This window comes from Sciurus carolinensis, chromosome 16, assembly GCF_902686445.1.
Source record: "Sciurus carolinensis chromosome 16, mSciCar1.2, whole genome shotgun sequence".
In the NCBI taxonomy this organism is placed as follows: domain Eukaryota; kingdom Metazoa; phylum Chordata; class Mammalia; order Rodentia; family Sciuridae; genus Sciurus; species Sciurus carolinensis.
In genome coordinates this window covers 53086293-53112522 of record NC_062228.1, presented here as the reverse complement: position 1 = coordinate 53112522, position 26230 = coordinate 53086293, and the positions used below count along the sequence as shown (strand labels likewise).

The window sequence follows — 26230 nt, the reverse complement described above, 5'->3', positions numbered from 1 at the left end:
AGAAGTCAGACCCAAAATGATTCCATTCATAAGAAAGGTCCAAAATAGACAAATTCTTAGAGACAAATCCTTAGTGGTCATCGGGGCTGGGGTGTGGGGGTGGGAGGGATGGGAGGGACTGTAATGGATATGGGATTTCTTTGGGGGATGATGCGAATGTTCTGGAATTAATGGTGACGCTTGCAGCTCATTTATGAATAAAACCCACTGGATTGTAAGTTTTAAAGGGCGAATTTCATGGTATGTGAGTATCCAGTTCAATAAAAATTTTTAATTAAAAAAGTGGGGATCTGACAGTGGTCACAGCCCATGATGGGGTACAGGTGACCACAGCTCTTCCTGTAGAGGCTAACCTAGGGAGGCGAGGCCTGCTCCTTCCCCACCCACTCCACCACCCAACCAGTCCCTCCCCCACAACCTGTTGTCCTGAGAGTTCAGTCCTTGAAGTGGGACCTTCAGGCCTTGGAATCTTAACCCCTGACCCACTCCCCACACCCCTGCCCCGGCCTCTGCATCCACACATCCACAGAGCTCAGGGAGGAGCTGCTGACCCATCTACAGCTCTGACTTCACCCAGGCCAGGGGACACTTGCTCCTGGTCAAATACTGACTACAAGTGACCCTAGGCCTGACCTGCTCTTGGTGGTGAAGTGCTTGCCTGGCCTGTGGGAGACCCTGGGTTCCATCCCCAGCAGCCCCCCACACACACACAGAGAAAAGACTCTCACTGGGTGCGGTGGCGCAGGCCTGTAATCCCAGCAGCTTGGGAGGCTGAGGCAGGAGGATCTCGAGTTCAAAGCCAGCCTCAGCAATGTAGTGAGGCCCTAAGCAACTCAGCGAGACCCTGTCTCTAAACAAAATATTAAAACAACAACAACAACAACAAAAAAGGCTGGGGATGTGGCTCAGTGGTTAAGCGCCCCTGGGTTAAATCCCAGGTACCAAAAACAAAAACCCTAACCCCCACATCCAACCCTGCTCCATCCCATCTCCAGATCTGACCACACACTCCCTGTCACCATCTCCATCACCAACTTCCACCCTGGCAGGAGGAACTTCCCCTGAACCACCTCCAGTCCTCTGCTGCAGCGTGTCCCAACAACAGGTGCGTTCTGCGTCGGCTGACACGTCTTGATTTAGCACCTCCTATGGGCCAGCCCGGGGCTGGGGATGTGGGCAAGGTTCCCGTTGCCGTTCGGGTGGGAGTCCGCAGGGTGGCAGACGCAGTGGATGATTTCAGGCTGTGGAAGATGCTCTCTGGGAATGGACAGATCAGCCAGGTCCCTGGGAGAGAGGGACCCAGCAACAGGAGGTGGCGGGGCTGGAACTGAGACGGCTGGAACTGACAGCGAAGGTGAGGGCCGGGCAGGTTCCCGGGTTAGGAGCTCAAGGCAAAGAAATAGCTCCAAAGCCAGGGCAGTGCCACCCCCTGGGGTCTGCAGCACCCGCCCCAACCAGCAGGGCTTCCTCCCAACCCAGAGAGTGGCTGGCTCCTCTGGAAATGCCCACAGCCTCCTCTGGAAATGCCCACGGCCTCCTCGATCAAAGGCCTCAGGCTTTGCTCAGGCGGGAGAGAGGTTTTGGGCTCCAGTCCAGGGCAGGGTGTCTCCCTGGGGTGCCCAGGATGGTGTTGTCACCTTGGGAGGCGTGAAGAACAGGCAGAGGGCGGGTGGATTCCGGCCTGGGCGGGGGGTGAGGGTGGGGACAGGCTGTGGGCCTTGTCCTTCCCAGGCCAACCGCAGCCTGCCTAAAAGGGCAGACAGATAATGAGTCCTTCCCGCCCCTGGCCCCAGAGAGGGAGGGGTTTCCTGACAGGAAATTGTCCTCCTCCAAGCCCCCCCCCCCAGATCTAAGCTCTCAGCAGCCCTGGCCCAAGTAGCTTGGGGACAGGACAGCAGTGGGGACACAGGGACAGGCACCGAGGACAGAGGTGAGTGTGCAGTGGGCAGGGAGACACCCTGGGGTCCCTTCAGGGAAGAAGCACGGCCCAGAGGTGGACCAGACTGTGTCCCCTTAAACCCGTACCTTGAGCAAAGAAGGGGCTGGGGGCAAAGAGTGGCCTGGCACCGGTGGGTGCCAGCAAGACGGCAGAAGGAGATGGGGGCAGGAGGAGGCCCACTGGGGAGGCCTCGGGGCCCCAAAAGCCTTGGAGAGCCTGCACCCCCGCTGAAGGAGAGACAGAGAGGAGACGCTGGGTCAGATGCGCTCTGAGCGCAGATGGGAAGACTGAGGCCAGGGAGCCCAGACGTCTGGGAGCCGGCAGCCAGGACGGGCCGGGATTGGGGATGCGCAGGAGCCGAAGAGGAGCCTGTGTGTGCAGCGAGGATTAGAGTGGGGTGGTCTGGGTGGGCTTGGGGACATGTGACCTGCGAGGACACTGCTCCAACGCAGATGCTGGGGACTAGAAAGTGATGGAATCTGCAGAGGTGAAGGTTGCCGCCGAGGATTTGGGGCTCTGGGGAAAGGCTGGCAGCGAGGAAGAGGAGGAGGGCCCCAGGAGGGAAGCTCTGGTGGCCCAGACCTCCTGCGGGGCTGGGGGCTCGCCTGCGGGATGCCTCGGAAGTGAGTCAGGGGCCCCCGGCACCGGGAGGCAGACGGGGCACTGGAGAGGCCAGGATGTGGGCAGTTTCCAGAGGCGTGTGTTGCAGCCAGGAAGGGGAAAGAAGTCAGGACCAGTTGGGGACAAGTCTTGCTGCCATGTTTGGGGGGGTGTTGGAAGTAATTTGGGGGTACCGGAAACAGTCTGAGGGTATTGGAGCTGTGGTCCGGGAGTGTCAAAGCTAGTTGGGCAACACTGACTTTAGCCAGATGGCAAGAGGAGCCTGCCCGGCTGGGTGCGAGTGGAAAGTTTGCAGGGATGTTGAAGCCACTTTGGGGGGTGATGGAGACATTTTCAGGAGGAGGCACGTGGAAGATGAAAGGTAAATCAGCATGTGGCAATGGCGTGTGTGCACGGGGGTGGCATTGAGTCCACACGGCCATGGGGGCTCCAGGCAAGGGGGGTCATGGAGACTAAAAGGTGGTCAAATGGTGTTTCTAGAAAAGGAGAAGCTAAGAAGCACCCACTGAGGTCCAGAGACTGAAATGGGGGGGGGGAAGAGGGGTGCCTCGCTATGGAAAGAGGTACTCTTGCCCCCAGCTCAGCCCCTCAGGACCCCAGCTCCAGGCCACTTATCCGCTGTGCTGACCCTGTCCCTCACCTGCACAGAACCCTGTGCCCTATGGGCCACATGCAGTGGCACATGCCTGTAATCTCAGCGGCTTGGGAGGCTGAGGCAGGAGGATTGAAAGTTCAAAGACAGCCTCAGCAACATAGCAAGACCCTAAGCAATGAGACCCTGTTGCAAAACAAAACAAACAAAATAATAAAAAGGGCTGGGGAATGTGGCTCAGTGATAAAGTCCCTGGGTTCAATCCCCAGTACAAACAAACAAACAAACAAAAAAACTATAGACCCAGTGATAGGAGAACCAGAGAACGTCAGATGCTTTATTTAACTCCATTTTGTCATAGTGACACAGTGGAATATCATGCAGACCTTAAACAAACCATAGCCATATGGATGGGCATGGGTAGATCTCACAAGTCCGTAGTATGAGCAAAAGAAAAAATATCAGCTGGGTGGGGTGACCCATGACTGGTCACAGCTACTTGGGAGGCTTAGACCAGAGGATGGCTTGAGCCCGGGACTTTGAGGCAATCCAGTCAAAACTGTGAGACCCTATCTCAAAAAACAAAATAAAACAACGAAAACACTCCATCGAGTTGCAAGATGCAAGAGTGTAATTTAAAGCGACTGAAACTGTGGAAGACAAGACATCATTTATGAATGCAAGGGGCAGGAGATCCAAATCCACCTGAGGGAGGGACAGCGCCTTCCTGTTTCCTTGGGAGAAGACTAGATGGAGGGGACCCAGGAAAGGGGCCAGGGAGTGGCAGTGCATTAGTCAGCCCCACCCCCGACATACACTGCATTTGCAAGGCTGGATTCTCTCTCTCTTTCTTTTTGGTACCAGGGATGAAACCCAGGGGCATTTAACCTCTGAGTCACAGAGGTTAAGTTTTATGTTTTATTTTGAGACAAGGTCTTGCTAAGTTGCTTAGAGCCTTGCTAAGTTGCTGAGACTGGCTTTGAACTTGTGATCCTCCTGCCTCAGCCTCCCGAGGTGCTGGTATTACAGGTGTGCGCCATCATACTTGGGGTAATGCTAGATTTTTTTAAAACCCTGGAGCAAATAGAACAAATGTTTGCATTAGATGGAGCTAGGATCCCAGGCACAGGGGTGTTTATCAAGTTTGTTTTCTATACTTTTCTGAATGGTCAGACTGTTTTGTCATTTATTTACTTAGTTAGCTCTTTCATTAGTGGTGCTGAGAATGGGACCCAGGGCCCCGTACATGCTGGGCAAGCGCACTGCCACCGAGCTGCAGCCCAGCCCTATTTCATCATTGTAGAGTGCTCTTCCATGTCTTCCCAAGTCCCCGTGGCCTGCTCCCTACTGACCTCTTCCAGAAGGACCTGCCACTCTTCCTCCCACCAGAGGAATGAGCTGTCTGCCTCCTTCCTTCCTCTGCTTCCGGCCAGCACCCATTCCCCAAGTGCCTGCTCAGTGCCTGGAGCTGGGAACGCATAGCGACTGTGACAGCCAGATCCCTGCCCTCCCAGGGTGCCCAGTCCAGTGTGGGACACAGATCTGTCCCCAGAGGAACATGACCTAGAGTGGGCAGGGCTGGAGCCCAGGGGTTCCAGGAGCCCTGAGGGGGATCCTGACCAGCCTCAGGGTCAGGGAAGGTGCCTAGACCTGGAGCGGGGGCTGTTGAAACAGAGTCCAGAAGCTTGAAGAACGCGCTTCCCTGTAGAAGACAGGCAGACGCTGAGCCCCAGAGGAGTCGGAGGAGGAGGAGGTGGGACAGCCCTGGCGGGACCAGGCCGCCTTGATGAGGGGCCTGAGCTTTGTCTTAGGGCACTGGGGAGCCATGGAAAGGTCAGGAGTGGGGGGGAGCGGGGGGCAGGATTGTGCTGCATCAAAGTCTAGGAGATGTCAAGACTAGAGGCCGGAGGCCGGGGAGGAGTCCAGGGCAGAGCTGCGGGCAGGACCGTGGAAGGGAGAGAGACCGACGTAAGGTACCAAAGACTGGAGAGGGAGACCTGCTAATAGAACAGGCAGGATTCAGGAAGCTGGGAGCCCTGCAAGGACAGGGACTGGGTCTGCCTGAGTCACCTCCATGTCCCCAACACCTGCACAGGATGGGTCCTTTGGTCTAGTAAGGGTTTTTGTTGTTTTAATTTTGTTAAAATACACAAAACCAAATTCACCAAATTAAAGCGTGCGCTTCAGTGGCATTTAGCATACGGGCCACCTCTGCGGTCTGGCCACTTCCATGTCCCGCAGGAAACCCTAACCCATCGGCAGCAGGCACTCCCAGCCCCTGCCAAATGCATCTCCTTTGTCTATGAGGATTCCGGCTTTTCCTAGAGAGTGCTTGCGGGAGGGAGGAGAGGGATAGAGGCAACAGGGCACCAGGTGAACAGGGGAGGTGGCAAAGGGATGCCCAGCTGTGCCACCTAGGTGTCTGGGGAGACGGGTGGCAGGGGCTCCATTGGCTGGCTTCACCGACTCGGGGGAAAGCTGTCTCTTCTCAGCAGCTTCTTCACGGAGCGGGAGGGCCAGTTAAGATCATGAGCATTCCAGGGACACACATCCACAGCAGGGATCTCGGGAAGAACCTGGACTCTGGAATCAGATGGGGCTGGAATCAGATGGGGCAGCCTGGTTCCTGAACCCCTGAGGGACCTTAGAAAGTGCCTTCGCCCTTCTGAGTCTCAATTTCCTCATCTGCAAAATGGGAGATCAGAGCTCAGATCAGGGCCTGCACCCTTCCCCTTGCGAGGGTGGGCTTGGCACAGGGGTGCACTGTCACCATCTCTCTGTGGTCATTATTTTTCCCAGGTGCCCACCTGTCAAAATGCCCATCCTGAAGAGTCTAGGGGTGGCAGACTCTAAGGTGCCCCGGGCAGGGACCCTGCCCTTGAGGTCCTCGCGGAACCCCTTTGAGGAAATTCCAGGGCTGGAAGAAGAAGCTGGGGAGCTGGGGACTCTGCCCAATGGAACATCTTGTCACCGCCGTGCCACCCTGGAGAAGCTGGCAGGCCTGTCCCCCTTCCGACTGGGCTGGGCCCCAGGCCGACGGGCAGTCAGTCCCGGCGATGGGCCGTCCCGCTCTTTCCTGGGCCGTGTGCTGGCCCCTGGGCTACGAAGGAGCTCAGCAGACTTTGGCCTCCTGGCCCGGCTGCAGGGGACACGGGCCCACGGTGATGAGGAGGCGACCGGGGAGGCCGCGCGGAGACTGGCTTTCCTGCGCCTGGGGCGCGGGCCCAAGCCTCGGCGAGCATCCCTGGCCGAGAGGGTGGTCCCAGCGGGGGAAGCTGCTCCTGAGCCCCCACCCAAGGCCCCAGAGCCCCCAAAGATGAAGGAGCCGTTGTCAGGTGAGTGGGAAGTCCTGCCCAGCCTCACTCGCACATCTCTCACCAGGTGAAACTCCAGCCCGACCCCCCTGTTCTTGAACTCAACCGAGGTCCCATGCCCTCCCTATCCCCAATTCCACCCTGTTTCCTCTTCACCTCACTCAACCTGAGGCCACTTCCATGTGGCCCTTCCTGAGGCCCAGATTCCATCTCATTCCCATCCGCCTCCTCAACCTCCTCCTTCACCTCCAGTCCCAGCTCCTGTCACATCCCACTCTGGACCCCAGTCCTAACTCCGTCCCCACTCTACCTCTTCAACTCCATCTATGTCAACTCACGTCCTCTTCACCCTGCCCAAACTCTGCCATCACCACTAATGAGACCCACCCAAATCCAAGCACCACCAGGATGAGTTTCCCAGGGTACCACCAACGGGGTGGCTTCGAACCACAGAAAAGTACTGTCTGGAGACCGAGCATCCTCGAAAACTGGAGGGTGATCCCTCCCGGCCTCTCCTGGCCCCCCGAGGGTTTGCTGGCAATCTCTGGCCTTCCTGTGCGTGGGGATGCATCAGGCTGATCTTCGCCTTTGCGTGACCTTTCCCCCACGACTCTTCTCTGTGCACATGTCTGTCTTTGTGTCTAAATTTCCCCCTTTTATAGAGACATATTGGACTAAGGGCTAGGACCCTATAACCTCTGGAAAGACCCGATTTCCAATGAAGGCCACGTTCCGAGTGCTGGGGTTCCAGACTTCCCGTCTTTTACGGGGTGGGGGAGGGCACCACTTAATCCCTAATGCCATCTCGTCTCATCTTCCGGGTCCGCCTGGGTGCTCTTCTGTTCCCCCGGTACTCTCGGCAGCCCTAGGTGGCTCTCTGTTTCGAAACACAGCCTCAGCGCCCCCTCTCCCAACATCAACTTGAACTCCATCTCTCCGCCCGACACGTGGAAGCCCCTAATGGGCCCACCCTGTTCCATGTCCCAGTTCCCCACTCCATGTCACCCCAGTCTCGTCCCCATGTTCAGCTTCCGCCTTCCCCTGCTGACCTCAGTCCTGACCCCCAGCCCCAGGCCCCGCTCCGCACTGCTCCACTCCCTCCTGCCCCTGCTCACTCAGTCCTCCCCCAGCCCCCCCGTTTCAACCGGAACCCCGACCTCCTCAGTCCCCTCTGCACCCACACAGTCCCAGTCCCAAACCCCCATTCTCATTCTCCACCTTTGACTCAGTGCGGTCCCCAATCTCAACTCGTGTCCCCATAGCATCTTCAGACGGGGGGGGGGTGGTCTCCCTCCTCACTGCACCCCTCCAGCCCAGTCAGACCCCAAGCCCGCTCCATGCCATTCCCAATTCCTCTCCTGTTCCCCTCTGCAGATCCCTAACCAGTCCCAAGGCCCAGCTCCCTCGTCCTAACCCCACACTGTTCAAGCCCCACCTTGATTCAGCCCCTGCCCCCGTGCCAGTCCTCCCCCCAGGCCCATGCTGCTGTTGGCTGGGGACCTCCAGGAGCCCCTTCTGTCCTCTGATGCCCTCCGCATCCTGGCCAGAGGCTATTTTGGCCCTTGTTCCCTGGGGACTGGGAGGGCACTGCAGGGAGGTGAGGAGGGGGTGACTGGAGCCCCTGCCTTCTGGAAACGGATGGGCAGAAATAGCGCTGGCCAGGAAATAGTTTCTCTGCCAGGGAGGAAGTGGAGGGGGAGGGGTGGAGGGTAACTCTGGGCCGCAGGGACCCTCCCTCTGCCTTGCTGGAGGCCTCCCAACCCCATGACTCCCCTTTCCTGGGCGAGTCTGACCTTTCCAAAGTGCCAGCTCACGCTGACCACCATGCCCATCCCGGAACACCCCATCTCTGGTCTCCAGGTCCTCCTTCCCTCTCAGAGTCTGCACTCTGCCACCGGCCACTGGTGGTCTCCACCTTGCACCCCTCACCTGGCTTGGATCTCTGCCCTCAGGCCTCCACCTTCGGTGACCTCCTCCATTTCCTCTGGCTCCCAGCTCCCATCCCTCCCTCCAGCCCTGACACACGTTTCCTCCCCTAACCCCTGGCTTCCCTCTGCCTGAAGCCCTCCTGGATCCCCTGCCCTCTGCCCGCTACCCCTCCCCTCCTTCTCCAACCCCCACTCCTCCGCCTCCCCCTCCTCCCCTCCCCCCTCTTCTTCATCTCACATCCCCCACCCCATGTGCAGGTTCCTCACCCAGCTCCAAAGCTCCTGCCCGCTCCTCCGTGCCCTGTCCCTTGTCCCCCCACCCCACCCCACCTCGTCCCTCCATCCCTGCCCCCCCCAGCCCAGACCCCCATCTCCTTGCCACCTTCTAACTTCCTCTTCCACGCCTGGTCCCCACTTTCCCCCACCCGCCCTCCACTTCCCTACCCTTTCCTCCCCCACCTTGCCCCTCGCCTGCCTCTTCGCGGGACCCATCCCTGCGTCCTCCCCTAGCCCTGTCCGCGGGCGGGCGGTGGGCGGGCGCCCTGACCTCCCTCTCCCCCGCAGTGCTGGAGATCCTGAGCCTGATCCAGCAGCGCGAGCTGGCGCGAGCCGACGAGCACATCTTGGAGCTGGAGGCGGAGGAGCTGGCGTCGTCGGGGGGCGGCGCGCCGGGGCCGCCGGTGGCAGAGGGCGCGAGCGGAGGCCGCCGGGCACGGGACGTGGCCCTGCTGTACGAGGCCCTGCAGCGCGAGCTCTGGGCGCTGGTGCGCGAGACGCTGGCGGGACCCGGGCCGGGCGCCGGCGCGGGCGCGGGCGCAGTGGCGCAGCTGGGCCAGGTGCTGGTGCAGGAGGAGGCGGCCGACGGGCGCCGGGGGCCCGGGGCGGCCCGCAAGCTGCGCGCCCGCTGGGCGGAGGCGGTGGCCCGCGCGGCGCGAGAGCGCCTGGAGGCGGCGGCGCCCGGGGCGCCCGGGGGCCTGGCCGGGCAGCTGGAGGCTCTGCGGGCGCGGCTGCTGGAGGACATGGCCGTGGTGCGCGGCCGCCTGGCACCCGCCTACCCCGCCGGCTTGGGCGCTTTCGGCGTCTACCTGCGCGGCTACCACGGCGCGCTGGCAGAGTGGCTGGGGACCTCGGCCCGCCGGAGGCTGCCGCTGGCAGACCGCTACGCGCTGCTGCACTGGCACAATCAGGTGTATCCCAGGTGAGCGGGGTCAGCCGCTCTAAGGTTGTGCAGAGCCCCCAGCCCCACCCTGGCCTCTTCAGTCCTAGAATCCAGACACCATAGCACCACTGACTCTCCAGTCTTCAGCACAGTTCTAGAGTCTCGCTGTCACCTCTCACCTTAGCACCATGGATCCTTCTAGACCTAGGGCAGCTTCTTGAATCTCAGTAACATTGACACTGGTCCTTAAATCTAGGCACTCATCACCCTTCCAGACCTAGAACCTGGTCACACCATTGGTTCTTTCCATCCTAAAATCTCACACCCTCGACCATTGTTGTCCTGGTAGCCGAGCGCTGTGGACACTTCTAATCCAGGACAGTTACATAGCTAGAATGGTAGCTGTTCAGACTCCCCGTCCTAGAATTTTAGCACTGTGAATGTTTCCTGGGCTAGAACCTTTGCTGCACTGACCTTCAACTTTAGTACTTTTGGCCCTTAGAATTCTAGCTGCTCTCTTTCCATCTTAGGGCTGTTGACTCTTCCTAGCTTAGAACTGTGGGAGTAATGGCTCTTTCTTAGCATCTCGGGAGCCTTCAAATCCCACACCTTAGCCTCACCCCCTCTTGGTGCCTGAGACCTGAACACAGTTGACCCTCCCAACCCTAGAATCTTATAATAATCACTGAGCCTCTGCATCCTGAGCATACCCTTCCGTGGTGGGGGATGGAATGTTTTGATCAGTTGCCATTTGCTCCCATATCCACTCCAGTGGAGGGTGAGGGGGTTGGGAAGCTGTCATCAGAAGAGCGAGAGGGCTGTGGTCCCAGCACTGACCCTGTACTTCCCATTTCTCCCACACGTCAGTGATGCTCCCAGACCATCTGTGAGAGGTGGAGGCGGGGGAGGGGGTCTGGAGAGCTTCCTGGAGCAGTGAGACAGGGCTAAGTCCTGCTGGTGGGGGATGGTGTCCTGATTATGCAGCTGCCATGAGCAGAAGTCAAGTGTTTGGCAGGCAGGAGTGGGGGTGCTTGTGGAGATATCGCTGGGCCCAAGTGCTCAGGGAAGTAGAAAGAGGAGTACGGGGGTTGGACTGGGGGACCGGAGGAGGGAGAAGCAGGACCTAGAAGCAGAGGCAGAAAGGAACCTCTGTCTGACAAAGTGGATCATGGGAGGGGCCTTGCATGTCAGAACAGCAAGCCTGGACTTGACCCCTGTAAGTCTTGCCCGGACACCATCCATCAGGGAGCTGACTCAGAGACATGGAGCCAGGGAGCAACAATTCCAAAGACTTCCTTTGAGGGATGAGCAAAGGTGGCCCTGAGAGAGGAAGGGAGTGGTCCAGGGTCCCAGACACACTGGGTGGGAGGCCATGAGGTGGGTCCCTTTGCCTAGCCCCTCCTCTCACAGATCTCCCTGTCTCTTACCTCCCCCATCCCAGGGAGGTCCTAGGGCTGGTGGACATGGTCGCCCTGGAGAACGGGGAGCTGGGGCCCCTTCTCTCTCCTGGCACCCTTCGGGGTTTGGAGGATGAATGTGTCACAGATGTCAAGGTACCTGGGATTTGGCATTGGTGATTTGGGGCTTGGAGTTGTGCTGCAGAGAGGAAGGGTCGAAGTGAGTTGGGGGGGTCTACCCTCCTCCAGTCACTATTTTCATCTCCCCCTTTCCATCCGTGAACTTCTGGGTTCTTTCCAAAAGTCACAGACATGTAAGCCCACACTGGTCATTTCTGTTCCATGTTCCATCCCCTGAGGAAGAGACTCTCTGAACAGGTTCCATAATTTTGCACCCTTCAAATCTTAGAGCAGGAGAAAGCTGTCAGAGAACATCAGTTCAGGAATGCAAACAGGCTGAAAAGCTTCTTTTTACTGTAACAGGGCTGATAATGCATGCAGTGAATGACAGAAAGGCCCCAATCACCAGGCCTGGCCTGTCCTGTCCACAGTGGGGTTTCCTGTGTGAACGCCAGTCCTGCCCCAGCCACAGAAATCTGATCCTTGTAACCCCAGAGCCTAGAGTCTAGAGTCACACATGTCTAGCTTATTGAATTGAAAACAATCCATTGGATTCTTGAATCTCAGAACCTGAGAGTCTTGAACTAATCGGCAGAACCTGGGAGCAGAGTTTACCACCATCCCACGGTGAAAGTGTAGACCGCTCGGTTATGAGAGGGAGAAAGCTTAAACCACAGACTTAGTCAGGAATGGAAAGGCTTGGACACGTTTTCTGATTCAGCCTCTCTCCCCAGCATCACCTTGAGCTTGGGGCTGGTAGGTGGGTGGTACCCAGAACTGCTGGGGACCACAGGGGTAGGCGATCCCGGCGAGAGAAAGACATGGAAAGACCCACAGGCGGCCCCTGCCTCTTGTGTTCCTCCCCCAGGCTCAGACGCGGGCAGCCCTTCTTCGTGTGCTGCAGGAAGATGAAGAGCACTGGGCAGACGTGGAGGACTGGTCCAGCAGCCTGGCCCAGGATGTGTGTGAGGTAGGAGGCGGGAGGAGGGGCATGTGTTGAGCTGTGCCTGCCTCCACCTCACCCTCTCTCCCCGCTGGCCCACGCAGCTGCTGGAAGAGCACACCGAGCGAGCGCCCCGCATCAGCCAGGAATTTGGGGAGCGCATGGCACACTGCTGCCTTGGGGGGCTAGCAGAGTTCCTGCAGAGGTAGGGGGCTGGAGGTGGAAGGGCGGGGCCGGGGGCGGGGCCGGAGGCGGAGAGGCGGGGCCGGAGGCGGAGGGGCGGGGCCGGAGGCGGAGGGGCGGGGCGGGTGGGCGCCTGGACCTGGGATTTGACAGAGGAGAACAGGCGGGTATCCAGTAAGGATGGGCAGAGGGACCCAGGAGGGATCAGGAGCACAGCCTGGAAGGCTGAGTGCTCTGCCAGAGGCCCTGACCCCACAGTGGGCACCATCTGTCACACCAACGGCCCCTTCTCCCCCCGCCAGTTTCCAACAGCGAGTGGAGAGATTCCATGAGAACCCTGGAATTCGGGAGCTGCCATCTGACACCTACATCAGCAGGACTATCTCCCTGGTCAACTGTGGGCCCCCCCTGAGGTGAGAGCACCTGTAGTGTCTCTGGGAGAGGGCCTGTTCTGGGTGACAGCTGATTTGGAGTGTCCAGTTCCTGGGGGTGAATCACAAGGCTGACCCAGGGGGACACATACTTAGGTCCTGAGAAACAAAATCTGGGCGTTCTAGAAAAAAACACAGCATCACAGATTGGAATTATAGAGTAATCAGAACACTGAAGTGTTCAAATTACAGATACCTAGAAACCAGACTCAAAGACTCTAAGAACTGCACATATATATTTATTTATTTTTCTTTTTATTTAGCTTTTTAAAAAGTTAACTTCCTTCTGGCCCCCTCCCTGGTACTGGGGATGGAACCCAGGTCCTCACACATACTCAGCAGGCGCTCTGTGCCACATCCTCGGCCCTTTTTATTCTTTATTTTGAGACAGCCTTGCTAAGTTGCTGAGGCTGGCCTGGGACTTTCAATCCTCCTGCATTAGCCTCCCAAATTGCTGGGATTACTGGCATGCTCCACCATGCCCAACTACTAACTCATTTTAAATTGCATTTAATAAAATTAATTTATTTATTGGTGCTAGGGATTGAACCCAGGGCTTCGCACCTGTTAGGCACATCTCTGCCACTGAGCTGCATCTCCAGCCCTTAAATTGCACTTTTTAAAGATGGTGGCATGGTAACGTGCACATGAAAAGATACAAAGAATGAGTGGCAAACAAGTCTTCCCACCACACCCTCCTTCCCATCTGGGGACAACCAGTATTTGTGTGTGTGTATTTTGCAGGAGTATTTCAGATATTTACCAGTAACAGGTATAAATAAGTGTATATATGTATATGCACACATATTTATACAAATACGAGTGAATCTATTTAACCATACACATCTGTATTATTCTCCTCTTCTCCCTCCCCTCCCTCCTCCTCCTCCTTCTGTTTTTGTGGTACTGGGTATTAAATCCAGGGCCTTGTGCATGCTAGGCGAGTGGTCTACCAGGAGTAGGCGAGTGGTCTACCAGGAGCCGACCCTGAGCTGTCTTCGCCTCCTTCTCCCCTTTCATCCACTTGTCCTCCTCTTCCTCTTCCTCCTCTTCTCCTTTTTCTTCCTTTTGCTTCTCCCCCTCCTCACCCCCCCATGCCTCCTCCTCCTCCACCTTTGTGAAGTCTTTCCTCCATATCCATGGTGGATTGGTTTCAGGACCCCCCACCAACCAGTTGGATAACAAATCCATGGACACTCAAGTCCCATATATGAAATGTGTAGTGTTGGCTCGACACGGTGGTGCACACCTGTGATTCCAGTGGCTCGGGAGGCTGAGGCAGGAGGATTGCAATTCAAAGCCAGCCTTACAACTCAGGGAGGCCCTGTCTCAAAGAAAAAGAAAAAAATTTTTTAAAGGGCTGAGGATGTGGTTCAGTGGTTAAGTGCCCCTGGGTTTAAGCCCAACCAAAAATAACAACAAAAAAGTAGCGTTTGCATAGAACCTTCAAATACCCTCCCTTATCCTTGACCTCGTCTGGATCCCAAACACAACGTGACTGCTGTGTCAATAGCTGCCACGCGGTATTGTTTAGGGAAGAACGAAAAGTCTACAGGTTTGACTAGGGGTGCGTTTTTTCTGCAAGTCTTTGCCCTCCGAGGCTGGCTGAATCTGTGGTTGGAGCCTGTGGGCTGACTATACAGACAGTGGGATACTGTCCACGCTCCCGCCCTTCCCGCCTAACAGCTTGGAGATCTTTCCATTGATGCTCTCAAGTGTCCCCATGTTCCAGGGCTTCAAGGGGTCCGCAGTAGGGCGCTGGCCTATTATGCTGGAGGCCGTGGGTTCCATCCCTTGGACTGCAAAAGAAAAAAAAGTCGCCATGTTCCTTTTTGCTATCTGAACCACATTCTGCGCCTGACCATACCATTGCTGATTTCATCATCCCGAGGGCTGGACACTGGTGTCCACCACTCCAGGGAAGAACCCTGCTCACGTGTCAGCCCCTATAAGTGCCGGCCTCTGGGCGGGTGCGTTCCCAGAAGGAGATCTGCAGAGAGGGCCCAGGGGACATGCTGCTGCAGGGACAGAAATGAGAGGGGCAATTTGGAATCACAGACTAAGTTTAGAGCCACCAACTGAGTGGAGGCCTCCTCACTGTCATCTAGAAAGCACCGAGAGAAACAGAGACCCGGAGAGACCTCTTTCGTTCCCCCATATACCCTAGACCCCCGGCATCTCCCAGCCTCCTGACACCCCAGCCCAACATCCCGAGTCCTTCAGCACCCCCATTCCCTAAGCACGTCACAGCCTCCCGCACACCCCAACCCCAGTGCCCCCTGACGTTTCTCAGTCCCTAGACCTCCCTCAGAGCCCCCACTCTTGAGTCCCTCATTCGACCTGTCACTCATGCACCTCAGAACAGGGCCCCTCGGGGGGCTTGTCCAGGTACTTGGACTGAGATGTCGGGGCTCCTTGACTTCTGGCTTCCCCCATCTCCACAGGGCTCTGGCCGAGCGCCTGGCCAGGGTGGGGCCCCCTGAAAGCGAGCCGGCCCGGGAAGCCTCTGCCAGCTCTCTGGACCGCGTGACCAGGCTCTGCCACCGTGTTCTGGCTGACATGCTGTTCCAGGAGCTGCAGGTGAGTGGGCAGGGGCCGGGCCGGCACAGGGAAGCCCCCCTCCTGCCGTTCCCTTTAGCCATGACTCAGTGTTTGGGAAGCAGGCCGAGGTGGGGTGGTGGCCATGCCTGGGCTGTTTGGGGGGGCAGAGGGGGCACAGGAAGGAAGAGGTGGGAGGATGTGGCCAGGGAAGGACAGCCACCAGCAGGAGGGGGGCTGGGTGGAGCCCTCCACACGGAGGTCCCCCAAATCCACGCCCAGCTCTCCTGGACCCTGGAGTCCCGTGTGTCCACCTTCTGGGCTTCTGTGTCCACCCCAAGGGGCTAGGTTCCCAGGTGTGAGGTACGCGAAGTAAATACCAGAGCCAGATGAGGACATGTGATGAGGTGGTCCTTACTACATGTACTGCAGTCCTTGGTCAGGAGTTTCCCGTGGCTCCCAAGTCACTCAGAGCAAACACCAGACCCCTCTCCATGGATCCAGGGCCCCCGCCACTTCTCAGACCTCCTCACTTCCTTCGCTCCAGCCCTGCTGCCCACAGTAGGCACATTCCTGCCTCTGGGCCTTTGTGCTTGCCACTCCCTCTGCCTAGAATGCTCTCCCTCTTTTATCTCCATGGCTCCCTCTCTCACCTCCTTCAAGTCTTGACCCAAATGTCACCTTCTGGATGAGACCTTCCCTGACTACCCCACATAAAACAAAAGCTCCTGTGAGTTGGGCATGCTGGCATGCACCTGTAGTACCAGCGACTCGGGAAGCTGCGGCAGGAGGGTCACCTGAGCCTGGGAGTTCTGGACAACATACTGACAACCCCATTTCTTAAAAAAGACAGAAGTCCTGAGACTCCCCCCGCTGACTTCCAAAGCACTGACCACCACCCGCCATGCTATGTCCTTTGCTTTTATTTATTTATGTATTTTTTTTCTGTGCTGGGGATGGAACCCAGGGCCTGGCACAGGCTGAGCAGGTGCTCGGCCACTGAGCTCCACCCCAGACCTTTTTAAAAAAATCCACTTTCTTGCACTGGAACATTGGCACCTGAAGGGCATGGATCAGTGGGAAGTTTTCTAAAGTGACTTCCTGTGGAAAATTTCAAACCTACATGCAGAGCCAAAAGGAGACAGAGGGACAGGATGGCCCCTCGTGGACTCACAGCCTCGCTGCGGCAACTGTCAACTCTTGGCCACTCCTGTTTTGTTCGGTTCCCCTCCACCTACTGAGTCAACTTATTGATTAACTGATTATTCTTGCAACTGACCCACAAGCCCCTTTCCACTGAGCCGCATCCCCCACTGAATTCTTTAATCCCCCTTGCATTCCGTCATCGCATCCATCCACACTTTAGGCTGGATCTCCAAGAGATAAGAGATCCTTTTTAAACAAATATAACCAACAATGTCATGGGGGGTACCAGGGATTGAACCCAGGGGCGCTTACCCGCTGAGCCACATCCCCAGCCCTTTTTAATATTGTATTTAGAGACAGGTTCTCTCTGAGTTGCTTAGGGCCTCACTAAGTTGCTGAGGCTGGCCTTGAACTTACGATCCTCTTGCCTCAGCCTCCTGAGCCGCTGGGAATACAGATGTGTGCCACTGTGCCCGGCTGGCAATGTCATTGTGTACCTAACACGTGGAGTGATAATTCCTCAGCACTGTCAGGTACAGGCGTCCCGGCAACCGCAGACCCGGTGCTGATGCGGGTGGGTGGCACCTGCTGCTTAAATTGCCACCACCCTCCTGCTTTATGGAGCAAGAAAGAAGTGAGGACAGCAGGTGGTTGGCCAGGTGACAGACTCAAGTCCATCAGTCATAAGCCAGAGTGAGGGCGAGGCCAAGGGAGCCAGGGTCTAGAAGGGGAAGGAGGGCGCGATCGGAGAGATGGCTGGGACAGAGACAGAGACAGCGGGAAGAGACAGCGACAGAGGGACGGGAAGCGGGAACGTGCGATGGCCCCGGTGTGAAGGGCTGTGTCCACGCGTGAGCGTGTGTGCTCCCACCTCGGTGTCGTGAGCTCGTGGCGGGGCGGCGCCTGGGAAGGCTGCCAGGGCCTGGGCTGTTCTGGTGACCTCATGCCCTGTATCTCCCCCTGGGCCCCATTTTTGGAGGCCAAGAAAACTGGGCGTGGTGTGGGGACCCGCTTCAGATACCCACGGACACCAACCCGCATGTCAGCACCTCACGTTCCCTGTGTCCCCCAGACCTCCAGCCTCCACCTCAGGCACAGACCCACTGCCACCACCTCCCAGGCCCTCCAGACACCTCCCTCTCCTCCCCACACACGGTCACTAACGCAGCCTATGAATTCTGCCACCCGGATCCTCCTGTCCCTTCTTCCCTCCCTCTTCCCCTCGATGCTCCCTTTCAGCCTCCCCCCTAATTTCTGCCTCTACCCAGTCTTGCCTCCTTCCATTAATCTGGGTAGAGCGCCAACCCGGCCCTCTCCCCTCCCCTGCTCAGAACCTGCCATGGCTTCCTAGTGCTTCCTGACATGAAAGCTGGCACTGCCCTGTGTGCCAGCCCTGCCATCTGACCAGCCTCTTCTCTCCAATCCCCAGCCATGTGTCTGGACAAAGCCACCAGTGTGAGCCCCAGGGTCACACAGTCCCCCCACACCCACTTAGAAAGGCTCAAGCTTCCTTAAAGGTCTGCTGTGGTTGTCTTGATGTCCTTGGTGATTTTGAACCAGGGTCCCTGTGTTCTTGTTGACTGTGCCGGTGGTCTGGCCGGCCACAGGGACCTTTATCCTGGTGCTCTGACCGGCTGTTCCCTCTGAATGAACAATTCCCTCCCACACTCCCAACCACGACCAGAGCCAGGGTCTGAACTTCTCCTCCAGGAAGCCCTCCTTGACTCACATGCTGGGTCAACCAACCAAGGACTCTAGGCTTCCTAGGGTCCCCCAGTCGTGGCCCTGTCAGCTTGGGGCTGTTATTGTCTGAGGACCAGTCTGTCTCCTCTTTGGACTGTGACCCCAGGAGGGCAAGGCAGGAGCTGTCTCCTCCTCCTGATGTGCCCCCGAGCACCACACATCCTTGGTTCAGCTCTGAGCAGGGTTTGGAGATGTATTCCTGAAAAAAGAGGGAGTGGGGAGGAGAGCCGTGACTTCCCTGAACTCTGTCCTACCCAGCCATACTTCGACAAGCTGATGCGCCGGAAGTGGCTGAGCAGCCCGGAGGCCCTGGATGGCATCGTGGGCACGCTGGGTGCTCAGGCCCTGGCACTGCGCAGGATGCAGGATGAGCCCTACCAGGTGTGTCTGCCTGGGGGTCGGGGAGGAGCTGGTGCTGGGGGTCCCCCTGTCCGCAGGGCCGAGAGGTGGCACCTGCTTGGGGTTGAGGGAAGGCTCCCGGGAGCCGGTGTGTAGGTCCGGGTGCAGACCGAGCGGGGCTCTCGGGGGGAACAAGGAGATGCTGGGATGGGGGGCTGACGGGGGACCTGGGAGGGCATCATCAGGCAGGACAGGGCCCCCCGGTGGGGGTCATGAGGACTGAAGGAGGACTGAGTGCCGGGACTGGGCGCCCGTGGGCACGGGACGGTTGGGCGCCCGGAGCTGGAGCCGGCGGTGGGGATGGGGGAAGGGGGTCCCCGCCGCCTGGCCGGGTGCGGGGCGGTGGCGCGGGACTCCCGCCCTCACACCTCCTTCCCGCCTCCCGCAGGCGCTGGTGGCAGAGCTGCACCGGCGGGCGCTGGTGGAGTACGTGCGGCCGCTGCTCCGCGGGCGCCTGCACTGCCGCTCCGCGCGGACCCGCAGCCGCATGGCCGGGAGGCTCCGGGAGGACGCGGCGCAGTTACAGCGGCTGTTCAGGCGGCTGGTGAGTGGGGCCGGGCCCCCCAGAAACCAGGGTCGACCTGGATTCAAAAATCACTCTGAGTGAACCGCGATCGCAGCACTCGGATCGGTGTCCTTGGCGCGGAACCTCCGGCTTTCCGGCTGCAAGGACTCGCCTCTGCGCGCTGGCCCCCGCTGCAAAATAAGAATAATGGTCCCCATCCATTGTTGCAGGGTTAGATCAGTTAATTCCTGTTAAGTGCTTAGGGCAGTCCCTGGCAGAACTGACACCCATAAACGTTAACTGTTATGAGCGACAGAATCTCAGAATCCTAACCTCTCCTAATCTAAGAATTGTAAAGCACCCAGTTGTAATCAGCAGGACTGGAAGGGCCACGTCAATTACTGTTCTGGTTTCTAGCGTGGAGTCCTTGGATTTTTTTTTTTTTTTTCTTTTTGGAAACTTTTTTGAGATAATAGTGGGATCACATGCAGTTGTAAGAAAGCATGCACAGACCTCCCTGGACCCTTTATCCAGTTTCCCCCAAATGGTAACAGTTTGCAAACTTGGAATAGGTTTTGAGTCATGTGGTACAGCTCTGGTTATCTGCAAAACTGGGTATAGATTATATTATGGATTTTCCTTCAAATATCTGAAGGTTCCAGATACCCTGCGGCCAGTCGGTCTTCTGACCCTTTTTTCAGATGGGAAAAACTAAGGCCAGGAGAAGCCAGAGCAGCGGAAGGCTCCGTCTTGGGAGGGTGGCTTTGGGAGGGGCCACTGGACCGAGAGGTGAGCCCTGCGCCCCCCACCCCCACCCCGCAGGAGTCCCAGGCCTCGTGGCTGGACGCCGTGGTGCCGCATCTGGCTGAAGTCTTGCAGCTGGAAGACACGCCCAGCATCCAGGTGGAGGTGGGGGTGCTGGTGCGCGACTATCCGGACATCAGGTGAGAGGCCCCTGCCCGCCTGGCCCTGCCGCCCCGCCGCCGCCTGCCGGGTCTCTGGCGGGCCTTGGCATCCGTCCCTGCGTTTCCTGCCTCCTGGGCGAGGGAGGGAGGCGGCGAGCGTGTCTGACGGCCGTTTCCTGCTGGAACCAAGGCATTATTAATACGATTTCCCTCCTCCTGCCGCCGCCGCCGCTGCCGCCACCGCCACCAGGACTCGCAAACAAACAGGCGGTCACAGGAAGCCCAGGGCAGGGGGGCGCGGGGCCGCCTGGCGGCAGGAAGGGCCGGCCCGGCAGGGGAGCCGCGGGGGACTCGGGGACACGCACGGGCACGCGGGCGCACACGCACTGGGGCGCAGGCGCCATCCAAATCCTGGTGGGCCATTTCCTCTCTGTGTGACCTTCTCTGAGCCTCAGTTTCCTCATCTGCTCCCTGGGGATAATAGTGCCGTTTCCTTAGGATTCTTGGGGGAATTCGTCGGCATCATTACCATCGGCAGTGACTTGCTTATGGAGTCCCTCCGTATGTCAGTCCTAAATAAGCGTCTTACATGCCCACCGTGTAAGAGGCAGAATTAAAGGTAGTTTAAAAAGTATATGCAAGTAACTGATCTGCTACATGCAGAAATCCCAGCTTCCCAAATATCACACTTAGCAAGCGGGAAGGGACTTGAACCCAGGCAGCAACTGGGCAGGCAGTGCTCCCGCCGCTGGACCTTCTCCACTCAGAGGGAGGAGCCCCCCAGACACCAGAGTGCAGCATAAGCAGGTTTGGATTCCAGGTTGAGGGGTTGGGGTTGAGGGCGAGGACTCGAACCCATTCTAGGTGGTTGGTTCTAACTCCAGGATTGGGGGTCACATCCTTAGGAAGTCCCGGGGCCTCCAGGGGTCCCAGCATTCCTGCAGGTTTGGAGTTTCTGAACTTGAATCTTGGGTAGTGGATCAGGACTGGAATCTGAAGCTAAATTTGAGAGCGAGTTCACAGGCTGGGCTGGGAGGACCAGTTGCAAAGCCATGTTTTGGAGCTTGGTTGGGCTGGAAGGTTCTTGAACTGGGTTTTGGAGCTGCAAAAATTGAACACCGAGGATGTGGGAAGATGAAGACACTGAGGTGGGTCAGAGGTGGTCGTGAAAACCCCAGAGAGTTGCATGAAATGAAAGTGCTTGAAATGAATGTTGGGCTCAGTGTCTTGTGTTGAACTATGTGGTGGCTCTGGAGGTGCATTTTGGGCCAGCGATTGGGAGTTGAGGGGGCGTAGAGGGGAAGGCACAGTGGGTTGGATTTAGGGAAGAATGTCACAGAATAGAGCTGATTTTGAGCCTGAAGTTTCCCTTTGGAGTGAGGACTCCTCTAGTCCTGGAGTGGAGTTTTGGTGGCGTGTGGGTGGTGGGGGCCAGGGGTGGATGATTATTCCAAATGTGGGCCAAATTTGGAAATGAAGGTTCCCGAATGAGATTCCAAAGGAGAGCTGTTGAGTGGAGTTTGGAATGAAGCTTCTAGACCTGGCCCTGGATATAGGAGCCATTTGGTCAGAGGGTGAAGGTGAAGCTCAGGGTCGACTAGAGTCCAGCGGTCGTGAAGATACCTGGATGGAAAATCAGGATAGCTGAGCTAAATTGGGGGGGTGAAGATGGAAGGTTAATTGTAACCAGGAACTGAGACTTGGGGCAAACAGGAAGTCCCCGGTGCTGGGTTTGGAGAGGAATGTTCTGAAGTTGACCAGAAGGGGAGGATTTTGGAATGGTGGTCTGGAGAGACTGGGGGAGGAGAGGATTCAAGAGAAGGGGGCATAGGGGCCACAGATTCTGTGTTGGGTGCGCTCAGGTGGGATCTGCAGCTGGGCTGGATGTGCGTCCAGAGCCAGGACCCCCACGCACCTGTCCTTTCTTTACCCCCAGGCGGAAGCATGTGGCGGCCCTCCTCGATGTCCGCGGACTGCACAACACCGCCACGCGCCAGGAGATCCTGGCTGTGGCCCGGGACCTGGAACTCTCCGAGGGTGGAGCCCTGTCGCCCCCTCGGGACCGCGCCTTCTTCTCTGACATCCCTGTGCCCCGCCCTTCTTTCTGCCTCAGCCTCCCCCTCTTTGTGGGGCGCCTCCCCCTGTCCCGGCTGGCCAGGCCCAGCTTGGCCTGTCTGCCCCTGCGGCCTCGGCCTCTGTCTCCATCCAGGCCCCGGGCCCAGCGCTGAGGCTCTCCCAGCCGAGGTCCTCGGTGCTCCCGACTTTGCTGCTGAGACTCCATCCTCCTCCCGTGCCACTGCCCAAGACCCCCTGCCTGGGAGCTGGAGCCCTGGGATGGAAAGAGCCTTTGAGTTCCTCTTGGCCAGCCCCAAACTCTCCCTAGAGAGGGGCAGCAGAGACCAGAGAGAGCAAAGACCTTCCCAAGGCCAAGGAGCCAGTCGGCAGCACGCCCCTCCCCCGCAGCCCAGCGTGGTGGGTGGCGTTCTGGAAGGCTCTACAAAAATATCCCAGCCCCCCCTTCCCCTCACCTCAAGGTCTGGCCCAAGTCCAACATATTAAGGAATGTTCGATACTTAGAATAAAGAGGTTTCTATTTAACACTAGGAAGGGCTGAGTCCTGAGTGTGGGGGAGGAAGGACCCGGGGCAGGGCCCAGGGCCAAGGCTGCTCACCCGCCCAAGGCCAGGCTGGGGTCCAACTCTCAAGCAGGGCAGTGGAGGCTGTGGGAGGCTGCCCAGGGTCAGCAGCTACCAGCCACCGGTTTACTGCAAGTCCCTGGGCTGTGTGGCTCTGAGGCAGGCCCTTGGCCACTCTGAGCAGGGACCATCATCCCGTCAATTCAAAAGAACCCGTCCTTCTTTTCTGGTCCTGGTGGTTCCTCCTTGGCATGGCCTCCCCACCCATCCATCCTCAGTCGGGAAACCACGTCAAGAGAGGAAGGAGGTTGGGGGTAGGGCCAGCGGCATCCAGGGCGCCCTCCTGGGTTGATGCAGGAAAATGTCAGGGTGGGAAAATTTCCAGCCTCTTACCCCCAGCCCCACCGGATCCTGGTCCCTACAGAGACCTTGAGGTCACCTCCCTGCTGACCCCTGACTCTCCGGCCTAAGATGGACAGCACATGATGGATGCTTCCTGGCCTGAGTTGTTTTATTTTTTTCTTCCCTGAGAAGTCAGAAAGAGGAGGCAGCCAGGGGTCAGCGCTGGGGCTGGGGTTGGAACCTCACGCACGTTTGAACTCTGGGAAGTGGAGACTTAGACTCTCGGAGCCTCCTGGCTGTGTAGCTGTGGGCAGGAAGCTGCCCGTCTCTGGCCGCTGGTTCCTGTCTCTCCCTGGGACTCATTTAAACTGTCTTTGCCCAGGCTGAGGTGAGACATCCAGATGATCTACCCGCCTCACTTCATCCCTCAAAGTGACACTTTTGTGGGGGTGCATGGGCTGTTGAACCCAGAGCCTTGTGAATGCTAGGCAAGGGCTGTGCCACTGAGAGACATCGCCAGTCCTTTCTAACATTTTGCTTTGAGACAGAGTCTCACTGAGTTGCCCAGGCCGGCCTTGAACGTGAGATCCTCCTGCCTCAGCCTCCGGAGGAGCTGAGATTAGAGGCGCGGGCGCCACTGCCTGGCTTCCATTCCTCCGTTACTCTGCATGCGCCTCTGTCAGCAAGTGTTTCTAAGTGTCGTTTCTGCCTCTTTATTACCCCTTGCTACTGGGGACTGAACTTACCACTGAGCTACATCCCCCGCCCTCTTTACTTTAAAATTTTGAGACAGGGTCTGGCTCAGTTGCCCAGGCTGGCCTGGTATGCGGGGACCTCTGCCTCAGCCTCCTCAGCAGCCGGTGTCAGGTGGACATCCCTGCGTCTGCTAATGTTTCGTTTCTTTTTATTGCTGAATGTATTCCACAGTAGGGATGGTCCCTGTCTATTTGTGTCGGTGTTTAGACCTTTAGGTTGTCTCTACTTTGGGGCTGTGATGAACAGAGTCCTCTGTGTTTTCTAGTTTGCAAACATTTTCTTGCCCTCGCTCCAAGTTCTTCCTTCTGTGAGACGGTGTCAGAGGTCCTAACAGCGGCCTTCAGGGAACACGTGCCAAGTACCGTGCTCACGTGGATTCCCTCGGGGTCCTCTCAACAAACTTGCAGACTTGGAGGCGGGAAGAAATGCAGCCAGTCGCCCACCCAAGGAGAGCCAGGACTCCACTTTTATCCCCCAGGCCCCTAGAGCAGCTACCCTCCATGCGCAGAGAGGGCTGGAGAGGAGGTCCTGTGTGTAAGGCATTTAGCGCCGCTCTTGACCCATGGAAAGCACTAGAAATCACAATTAGTCACGTGGACTCGGAGGTGCGTTCGACTCCTGCCTCAGCCCTTCTCTGCTGTGGGGCTGGGTGGTGCTGCTCTGGTTGCCAGCTTCCTGTTGTATACCAGGCACTCACCGAGTGGGTCCCAAGTGCCACGTGTGTCATGGCGCTGTCCCCTGGCCTTGGGAGCAGAGGCTTTTCCTGGGAGGAAGCAGGCTCAGAAGGTTAGGGTCTGCTGGGGACTCAGTATCAGGCAGAGGCTGGGATTCAAACCTCGGTCCCAACCCTCAGATGGACTGAGACTGGCTGCCCCTGTCTACTGAGCCTCACCGTGTGCCGGGCCCAGTACATGCCCAGTGGTGCTCAAAGTGGCAGCAACCTGAATGGCCATCAGCTGCCCCCGGGTAAATAAAATGCAGTGCAGCCACACAGGACAACGTGGCTTAACAATAAAAAAGGGTGAACTGCTGATCCTCCGGGGCCCAGGGCCTTTCTGATGAGATGTGGACCCAGGCCCATCATTTTCCATGGGAACACCTGCTTCAGACCACCTGTCAAAGCCTCTGGCTGGTTGGAAGGGCCTGTCCACATGGTGGGCGAAGGGGCCGGGCAGTGCCCACCTACCAGCCCCTGTAAGACCCTTAACCAGCACCCCAGAGCCAAACAGGGCACCTGCATCTGCGGAAGGGAGAGGATGTGGGGGTCCCGCCTGCCATCACTGAGCCTGAATCCCTGGGGTCTTCTGCACATTCCACCCTCCACCCAAGAACCCAAATGTCTGCTGGGCCCCAAATCTAACCTGTCTCCCCAGTCTACCCTCGGAGGCCCACGTCCTCCTGAGGTGCCACCCCCATGAAGTTCATCTTCTCTCTTGACACCTGATCCCTTGTTTGGAAACCCTCCTGTCTCTCAGGTCCCCACTCCTCTCTCTGAGCCTCCCTGCCTCCCTCTGTCTTGGAGGTCCTGCTCCCTCTTTGGTCCTCCAAGCTACATTGCCAGCCCTGTTCATATTCTTAATGTCACTGAACTATACACTTAAAAATAGCTAAAATGGCATCTTTTATGTATATTTCACCACAACAAATAAAAAAAATTCAAAGAAACCTCATACTCATTTGCAGTCAATTTCCAATCTCCAAGGTCATCTTCTAGCCCTAACCATCCACCAATAGTTCTGTCTCTATTAATTTACCTGTTTTCTTTCTACTTAGGGAAACAAACAATCCATAGTCTTTTGTGACTGGTTGTTTTCCTTAGCGTGATGTTTTCAAGGTTGATCTGTGTTGTAGTGTTTATCAGTATTTCATTCCTTTTCTCAGCTCGTTTCAGTTAGCTTTTGCATCACTGTGACCAAAACACCCAAAGAGAACAACTTAGAGAAGGAAAAGTGTATTGGGGGCTCGTGGTTTCAGAGGTCTCAGTCCACAGAGAGCCAAGGCCATTGCTCTGGTCCCGAGGTGAGGCAGCAACTCCTGGGGAAAAGTCTGGCAGAGGAAAACTGCTCAGCTCATGGCAGGTTCAGGAAGCAGAGGTAGGAAGGAGCCGCCCTTCCAGATCCCATTCCCAGAGGCCACCTCTTCTAGCCACACCCCACGTGCCTAAAGTTACAACCCAGTTCATTCAAACCGCGATGGACTAATAAGGTTACAGCTCTCCTAATCTACTCACTTGGCCTCTGAATCCCTGCATTAACAGGATACAGACCATAACATTCTGTCCCTAGTCCCCAGAAATCCATCTCACAATGAAAAATGCAACTAGTCCACCTTCAAGAGTCCCGCAGTCTTAACAGTTCCAGCATTGCCCAAATGTCCTGTCCAAGTTCAAAGTGTCATGTAAGAGTTGAGACAAATCCTTGGCTGGGAGCCCCTGTAAAAATCAAAAGCAAGTTACGTATATCCAATAGACGGTGACACAGGGTAAACGTTCCCATTCCAAACAGAAGGAACAGGGGCATAGAATGGATGGGACCAGGATGAGGCTGAAACCCAACTGAGCAAACAGATTTCTTGCCTCCACACACAGCATCTAGGACACTTGGCTATGGGATGTCATCTCCAAAAGGTTTGAGC

General features: G+C 57.3%; 1 protein-coding gene across 3 annotated transcripts; it reads left to right on the top strand.

The window, feature by feature from the left end:
• The first annotated feature begins 1864 nt into the window (after window positions 1-1864).
• Window positions 1865-25187, top strand: Exoc3l2 (exocyst complex component 3 like 2). Of its 3 annotated transcripts, none has more exons than XM_047527087.1 (12): window positions 1865-1930; window positions 5952-6487; window positions 8959-9592; window positions 10995-11106; window positions 11939-12040; window positions 12118-12218; window positions 12499-12609; window positions 15072-15207; window positions 18313-18435; window positions 18842-18997; window positions 19781-19902; window positions 21800-25187. In XM_047527087.1, exons 2-12 carry the CDS (start codon window positions 5968-5970, stop codon window positions 22089-22091), a joined length of 2409 nt encoding a protein of 802 aa, XP_047383043.1. In that variant the 5' UTR covers window positions 1865-1930; window positions 5952-5967; the 3' UTR covers window positions 22092-25187. The 3 variants fall into 3 exon arrangements, with proteins under 3 accessions (XP_047383043.1, XP_047383045.1, XP_047383044.1); XM_047527089.1 differs by lacking the exon at window positions 21800-25187 and adding an exon at window positions 20788-21145; XM_047527088.1 differs by lacking the exon at window positions 1865-1930 and adding an exon at window positions 2899-2921.
• The last annotated feature ends 1043 nt before the right edge of the window (window positions 25188-26230 follow it).

Excerpts from the sequence above, each read along its gene's own strand:
- Exoc3l2 (XM_047527087.1), top strand. The coding sequence starts at position 5,968 with ATGCCCATCCTGAAGAGTCTAGGGGTGGCAGACTCTAAGGTGCCCCGG. Across the intron at positions 11,107-11,938 it reads AATGTGTCACAGATGTCAAG|GCTCAGACGCGGGCAGCCCT; the intron begins GTACCTGGGATT and ends TTCCTCCCCCAG. Across the intron at positions 18,436-18,841 it reads TGCAGGATGAGCCCTACCAG|GCGCTGGTGGCAGAGCTGCA; the intron begins GTGTGTCTGCCT and ends CGCCTCCCGCAG.